At 29.9% G+C, this 8,162-nt stretch overlaps 1 protein-coding gene across 4 annotated transcripts; it reads right to left on the reverse strand.

Moving 5' to 3' along the window:
* Nucleotides 1–785: 785 nt before the first annotated feature.
* On the reverse strand, nt 786–7,064 carry LOC109800684 (signal recognition particle 19 kDa protein). Of its 4 annotated transcripts, XM_083063463.1 has the most exons (5): nt 7,026–7,064; nt 6,821–6,882; nt 3,651–3,900; nt 3,456–3,555; nt 786–1,111 (listed from the first exon to the last, which is right to left on the reverse strand). In XM_083063463.1, exons 3-5 carry the CDS (start codon nt 3,828–3,830, stop codon nt 975–977), a joined length of 417 nt encoding a protein of 138 aa, XP_082919589.1. In that variant the 5' UTR covers nt 3,831–3,900; nt 6,821–6,882; nt 7,026–7,064; the 3' UTR covers nt 786–974. The 4 variants fall into 4 exon arrangements, with proteins under 4 accessions (XP_082919589.1, XP_082919588.1, XP_082919587.1 ...); XM_083063462.1 differs by lacking the exon at nt 7,026–7,064 and having other exon boundaries at nt 6,821–6,996; XM_083063461.1 differs by lacking the exons at nt 6,821–6,882; nt 7,026–7,064 and adding an exon at nt 5,628–5,650.
* Between the last annotated feature and the right edge of the window lie 1,098 nt (nt 7,065–8,162).

Below are 8,162 nucleotides of genomic sequence, written 5' to 3' on the forward strand. Positions count from 1 at the left end.
TTGAAGGAGATAAGTAGATCGTATTCGTGGCAGTAGACAAAGAGGAACAAATGATTATCCAATGGTAGACGGGGATGAATGAACTGTGCTAGGATTCACACGACTACTCTTACGGTGCTAGCAACACTAGGGTTTTGACTTCTAGTTTCTACAATTATAAGGAATAAATCAACATACCTTTTAATTGTCATGTGTCGGTCAGGTTTGAATACCGACGGTTTCAAATATTTGAATTCAAACCCAACCAACAAAATCTATTTCAAATCGAGCCAACCAATCCAAAATTCCAAAAATCTGAAAATAACCACCTGAAATAAAAAAAATGCCCACGAATAACTTCGGTTTCAGTCGGATCGGAGAATTATGCTCAAGCCTATTACATATTCCGAAGTGTACATTATGCTTCCAAATAGGAAATCTGAAACTTAATTCATTGTATTCTGAATTGAGTGTCTCGAGAAAAAAAAATCTAGAATATTTAATCCAAAACATGCAAGTTATTTCAGAATGGAAAATCCGAAATTTAATTAAGTGTGTTCCAGATTGGATATTTTTTAAAAATAATGAATTCTCAAATATTTAATACGGAACTTGAAAATTACATTCCAGACTAAATCTGAAATTTTAAAACTAATGAATACTGATGGAGAATGATATTAAGGATAATTTAGGTATTTTCAAAACGGACGGATATAAGAAATAACAAGATGGGAAGCCCGGGTCAGATTGAGGCCTTATTAACTTGGGAAAGGTCCCCCACCCTCCCAGAAGCACTCCATAAAAAATGTCCAATAAGCATATAATGTAGAAGACCAAGCGCAAAACTGTTTATAGTGTGCAAAAGTTAACAAACACCTATTGAGGTGGCAAAGCAATTTGACTTAGTCGGCAGTAATTAGTCCTAATATAATAAACAACACATCCAGCATGACACTCCAAATATCAACATGTACGACAATGTTTCAAACAAGCAATTATCTCCTCTTTTTCCCACCCTTCCCAGATTTGGTGGAAGGTCCAGCAGTTGACGATGTTGATGCAGTCTCCTGCTTCTTAGTCCTTCCATGATGCCTAGGTACCATCTCTGCAACCCGTAACATTAGTTGCTTTCCTGCAAAAAAAAGAAAGCATGAGATATTTCAGATTCATTATATCTATGCAATTACAAGAGGATAACTTTCTTCACATTCTGACACCTGATATTTACAAGGGGTAAAAAAAGTAATTGCTTTTACGTTGTCAAGGACATTGAGGCTATATTTGGGTCAGCCTATTTTAAAGTTGATAATTTTTGTCAGTTTCTTGAGAAAACATTGGAAAAATAAGTGATTACTTTATAACAATCATTTTCAAACATGTACTAAAAGGTCTAAAATGTAGCCACCACTATTCATTAACCTCATTCAACAACTCTTTTGCATTATCTAAAAATATTCATAATAACATTTGAAATATGTTCAAGTACGACAATGAACAAATTTTATATGCTTTACCACCTTATCTAATTAGGGTTTGGAGTCAAATATGAGTATAAACAGAGGTTAGTAATATGAACTGCAAAGGAATCTTCCTTTTAATGAATCTATCAACAATCTATTTAAATTCACTTAAACAAGACAAACTCTGGCCTACTTAATATCAGACTTATCTCTCTGTTTGTAAGTAAATTTCCATGAATTTCATTTTGACAAAACCAAATAAAAGATGATCAAAGTTTCTCCTTTTGGGGAGGTATGAATGGTCCAAGTGATCGTGTAATGGATATATTAGAAATTTAGAATACAACACATCTGGACCTGGACCTGGACGTGGATCTGGATCTGGATCTGGATCTACAGCTTACAAAAAGACTTCAAAATAGATGGATTGATTTGCTAACAGTTAAGGAAAGGATTAAACACAATTTTAACTTTAAAGTTTTGAAAAACTCGAGTTGCTTACACTTCTGTCTGAAGGATTAAAAAGAGAGCCAAGCTAGATGATCATGTAATGGATATATTATACTTCTGTCTACAAGTGAAGAGGCAGGACTAAAGCAAATTTATGCACAACACATAAAAATTGTCAACTATAAGTATAACCAGTATACTCTTATCAGACCTTATGTACTATAAAAAATTATTCATGCTTCCATTTCCAAAACTCCACCACATACCATACTTCTCAATCTAAATTGAACTGGTATCTAATAGCTATGATATCTAAGGAACCTACAAAATTACCAAAACCAGAAAACTGTTACTACTTATTCGTCCATCATTTTATATATGCCAGTGCATATAGATATTAACAGAGTTTCGTTTTATCTTCCACCTTTCAAAACCAGAGGAAAACACCTGAAAACAAATGAACCTTTTCCCCTCTTTTTTAGTTTACTTTTCCCAAGAGGAAAAACAATAAGAGTTTACTGTCACTTCGCAAATAATTCAGCATAACTCTACACATACAAGTACACAACTTTTTCTCAATCTTCCATTAATATTTTTATAGATAAATTAAAGGCTAAAAAAATTAAACCAGTCTAACTCTTAATTTCTACCCAAATCTAATTTCCTAGTACCAATAGTACTCTAAGTTTAGGGTTTAGATTATAGTGACCAGTCCCAAGCCATACAAGTAGAATACAATTAGATTGCCAGTAGAAAATCTAGCTCAACTCCACACCATGTTCCATACATATAGACAGACCCAATGATCTAACTGACAGATACAAAGTATCTTCACTTGAAGTCAGTGTTTTTTCATAAATTTTTATAAACAGACAATTTAAGCTGTCAGTGTCTTAGAAACCAGAGTCACCACATATCAATTAAACAGTAAAAAAAAAAACAACAAAGAGCTAGAGTGTATGCATTATCCATGAAAAGACGAAATTACAGTAGAAAATAATATTCCTACCGCCACAACGCGAGACTCCTATAGAGAGCTACTGCTCTCCATCTATAACTAACACAATGATTCCACACACCCACCTTCTTATTTGATAACAGAAAACCCCCGAAACTGTTACTCTCCTTTCTCTCTCCACCAGCATAGCACCCCAGCTCCTAGTGTAAACCTTCCAGACCTTGGGTCCATGTGACAATTGTTGGACCAATTGCTCTTTGGGGCCTGACAATTTGTTTTGGGTTCTAACACAGTTCAAACTCAATCGGCAAGTGAATGCCAACATCACAGTTGCGAAAAGACATCAAAACCTGGGAATCATACACTGACAATCGTACATTACAGAAACCTTCTAGCTAGGCTTCAACAACAAAAACACATTACAGAAACCTTCTAGCTAGGCTTCAACAACAAAAACATTCCTATCCTCAGCAAGAAAAACCTAATCTGGCAATCAAGACACTAACAACTGTACATTGACTACATTCCTATCCAAGTAAAACATCGATTCAGGTGTATATACAAAAAATAAACGTATAAATCTAATTTGACAGACAATAACATCTTACTTGATGAAATGGAGGAATTAAACAGAGTCCCATCCTCCTTTTTCAGCAACACCCTCACGCGCCCTCTTTGCATGAAATCACGAGGGTACGCCTTGTCTATCTGTGAAGTTCTACGATTAATAAATTTCGCAGAAATTAAATGAAACGCAATAAAAAATAATAATCCAAGATTAAAATAACAACAATAGAACGAACCTCAATTGCAAAAGGAAGTTTAAGATAGCTGCAGCAATCACCAATTTCAGCGCAAGTAGGGTTTTCGCATGCTTTCGCGAGACCAATGCGTCTTCCTTCGGCCATCGTTTTCTTGGAATTTATGTAAACAGGATACATCACGATCCATTTCTTTATGTTCGGCAATTCGGCACCGTCCATGTTCCTCACTCGCACACTTAAGCGAATCGGAAAATCGAAAACTGAATCTTCACTCTCCGATGATACACACCTAAACACAGGAAGAAGGGAAAACAGAAGAGAGTCTTCAATACTGGTTGGTCCAATCGCACTTCCTCTTTTTGAGCCAAGGCCCAAAAGACTGGGCATAATAAAAAGTGGGCTTCACTTCACTTTCGCTTTCTTATTATTAGGGGTGTTTAAAAAATTATATTAAACTATTGTAAAAATTAAACTAAACTAAACTATAAAAAATTAAGCTAATTTTTATAAAAATTAAACTAAACTATATTTGAAGTTTAATTTTAAAAACTAAACTATTATAAAAATTAGTTTAGTGCACTTTAACTATTAAAAAAACTTATAACTAGGAAATGTTGTAAATAATTAATTAGAAATAAACTAATAAATAATTAAATTGAATTAAAATAGAAAAAACTAAATTATTTTTATAAAAATTGAACTAAAATGAATTTTCTGTTCAGTTTTATAAATCTAAAACTATTTTCTAAAGAGTAGTTTGTTAGATCAAACTATTAATAAAACTGAATTCTTATTATTAATACCTTTTTTGTAACTTAGCAATTTTTCTCATTTTCCACTTTTGAGTCAGTATACTAGTGATTTAGTGTTATTATGTACAACTACACATTTTTTTTATTAATTTACAGGATTAAAAGAAAAAATTAATTTTCAATTTTTCATTTATTAACTGAATAAAAATTTATATACCTTTCGTAATTATTACTCTTTCAATATTTTTAATATAATTATTATAAAATTAAAAAAAAATGTATTATATATGTATGTACAAACTTCTCTCTTTATTATCCAAATAATTTTATTTTTTATGCTAAAAAATATTATTATTTTAATAAAAAAATTATAATATTAATTAATTGATTTTAACAATTGAGTTTACAACATTATAAAAGTAACGGTATACATTTTTATAATATTTTTTAAAATTCATACTATTTTGTAAAGAACGTATTAACTTAAAAAAATAGTTACATGTAATATTTAGATATCGTTTTTAAATTTTTTTATTTAATAATTAATAAGATCAGTAAATTGATTAAAAATTAATAAGATTTGATTGATTTTCAAAAAATATGAATGAAAAATCTATCATGTGAACTTTTATCAATATTATACTTGTTTTACATTTCAAACTATTTTAAATTTAATTCATAATTAATATCAATGATTTGGTAGCTCAATTTAAAAATGTTGATTTTAAATTTTTTTTTAATGTAGTTCAATTTAGTTTATAATTAATAATAGTTTAATTTAATTGATATTATAGTTTAGTTCAAACTCCTAGAACTATAGTGCACTAAACTAGATAATAGTTTAGTTTAGTTTATTCAATATTTATTTTAGTTCAATTTAATTTTGTGAACTATTTATTATAGTTTAGTTTAGTTTTTTTTTAGTTTAGTTCAATTTAACAATTTGAACACCCCTAACTCATACACTAAAGAGTGTCAATTTAAGATTAAAAAATGATTCCATCACTTGATTGAACTTCCATTCTTTAAGATCAAGAACAATGGGAGCAAGTTCTCTCATAGCACCAAGCTTAAATTCCAAAGCAATAGAGAGAGTTTGAGTTTAGAGAGAGAGAGTCCATTCAAATCTAAATCATTTTCCTTTTATAATAGAAGAAAAATGCCCTAGTTTTACGTCAAAAATCGCCCATCCAAGGAAATTTGCTAGGCTAATTGAGGTTTCTTTAAGGTAAATAAACTCACCTAGCCAAAAGCTTTCACCTACCATTTCATGTTTGAGCTGGATTTTAGGATTTGTTGGGCTAATTTGGGTGTGCAACTCGGCTATAAATTATTAGCTAGGCAAAAATTTCACACTTCTAATTCTCCATCTTACTGTGCCTCCAACATACAGGATGAGTTTCAAAATCTACATCCACATTCATAGTCTTATACACAAACTTCATAACAATCTTTTAATTTCTACATAGTAAGTCGATAAAAATATAGTAAAATCAACATGTAAAAATCTATATCAAGATTCATGTAATTATTTCTGATGTGATTTTAACAGACTCTGAATTTGAGGACAGAGGGTCTCCTAAAAGAGAATAATAGGGAAGAAAATGACTGAATTCTCATTGCCTGTGTCAAACATACAACACTACATAGAAACCTCACAATGCTCACGCATAACCCACAACAAACAATAAAGCAATAACAGAATCGTAACAAATTGTTTCCGGAAGCTGCTGAATCATTTGATTTTCCTTTATATTTATAAAAGATAAAATCTGACCACTTCTTGGGTTTGTTGGTAACTCTCTTGGGCCTAGCAGTAGTGGAAATAGCTTGTACTGGATCTTCTGTATTGAGCTTGGGCATATCAGTTTCTCTATTTTTCAAATCAGAAAAGTTCTTAAGCTTCCTCACTATACACACTCTGTTGTTTAGTATATGATGTTTTATTTAGTAATTTGAGCAAATAAAACATCATTTTCTTCCCGTCCTTTACTTAAAAAATACACCAACCACTCCAACAAATACAATGACAATCAAGGTCGTCAAACACAAAGTCCAACTTAGTGCCACAAGTGTAAGTAACACGAGTAACAAAATTCAAACACACAAGTTGATAGGTCCCCCGTAACAGTAAAAACATGAAGTAACAGAAAATAAATAATAGAAGATAGAATCAGAGTTTATTGCTCTGCCAAGGGAAGAGTCCCCTTCAAACAACTTTAAAACAGTTCTCATACAATCACTTCTCATGCCTTTCAATCTACTCCAAATCATCTATTTACAGGTCCCACTAAAACAATAACTAGCATTTACTTGAACTCAAACTGAAATTGCACAAGTAACAATCACAATTTTCTCTAACAGTTACTTACATTGTTCACTTTCATTGAAAATACAAAAAGAAAAAAGAGTCTCATGTTGTTCCGGTATGAAAAAATGCACTAGAAAACAACTAACCTTTCAAGTCCAAAACGAGGTTTCTAGTCCCAGATTTCCCGATTTCATAACGAGGTTTCCATCTCATAAGCGTAACGCATAAGTAGGTATGTTCGTAAATCAATCGTTAGAAAAGGGTCTTGAGAAGAATGAGTTTAAATAAATAAAAGTATAAAAAGTAGGGAAGAATGAAAGCGAGAAACAGAGCAGAGAAGCGATGAAATACCTAACAGAGAAGGAGGTGTCGTCGCCGGCGACGGAGCAGATTTCCCGAATGTCTGCTGGGGCAAGAGCCGGAGGAAGGAGCTGTGTTGTTTTAACTTAGCCCACTGTTGAGCTACCTGGGTTGGGCTTCGTCTCTGATAATGGGTTTATGAGCCCTAAACCCATAAGCTCATCCATGCCAACTTCAATCAATATTAAATTAAAAAATTATAAAAATTATAACTCAAATCATAATAAATATTTTGATACTAAACTTATTATATATTAAAATTAATTAAATATTTTTATAAAAATTGATACGAATTTTATATTTTATTTACTATATTTTATAATCAAAAGAAATCTAATATTAAATCAAAAGATAATAAAAATTATAACTAAAATCATAATAAATTTTTTGATATTAAATTTATTATATATTAAAATTAATTAAATATTTTTATTTAAGAAATTATTACAAATTTTAGATATATTTTAAAGTTTTTATTTTATTAAATTAATTATATTTTTATCACTTTTTAATAAAGTGAGTGAATGATAATGAATTAATTAAAATTTTAAAATACATTTTAATTAAAAATAATTTTTTGATCAATATAGAGACTAAAAATATTATAATAAACAATGAAATTAAATAAATTAAATTTTATAATGGTTATTTTTTTAATGATGCTAAATTAAATATTCTAATTATTTTACAATAAATTAAAATGAAAAGATAATAAAATATGTTAATTGATATTTCAAATAAAATATATTAAAATATTATAATCAAAAGAAATCTGGTATTTTTTTTTTGTAAAGATAAGAAAGATTACAAAGATGGTCACAATGAGAATTGAACCTAAGCCCTCATGCTCATAACTACTCCAACCCCTCCCCACCCAACAACTAGGCTAACCCTAGTGATTAAAGAAATCTAGTATTAAATCAAAAGATGAATAATTGATTTAGTATGTATATACCTAACTTTATTTAAATTATATATTGAATTTAATTTTTATGTATGAATTTTTTATTACTAAAGAGTTAAATTCGTTATTTAAATAGATTTATATTATAAACAATATAAATAGTTTATCACAATTTTTTTTAAATAATGTAATTTACTCAACCCACATACAGAAATTGATAAATA

This window comes from Cajanus cajan, chromosome 9 (assembly GCF_000230855.2).
Source record: "Cajanus cajan strain Asha chromosome 9, NIPB_CcT2T_4, whole genome shotgun sequence".
NCBI lineage: Eukaryota > Viridiplantae > Streptophyta > Magnoliopsida > Fabales > Fabaceae > Cajanus > Cajanus cajan.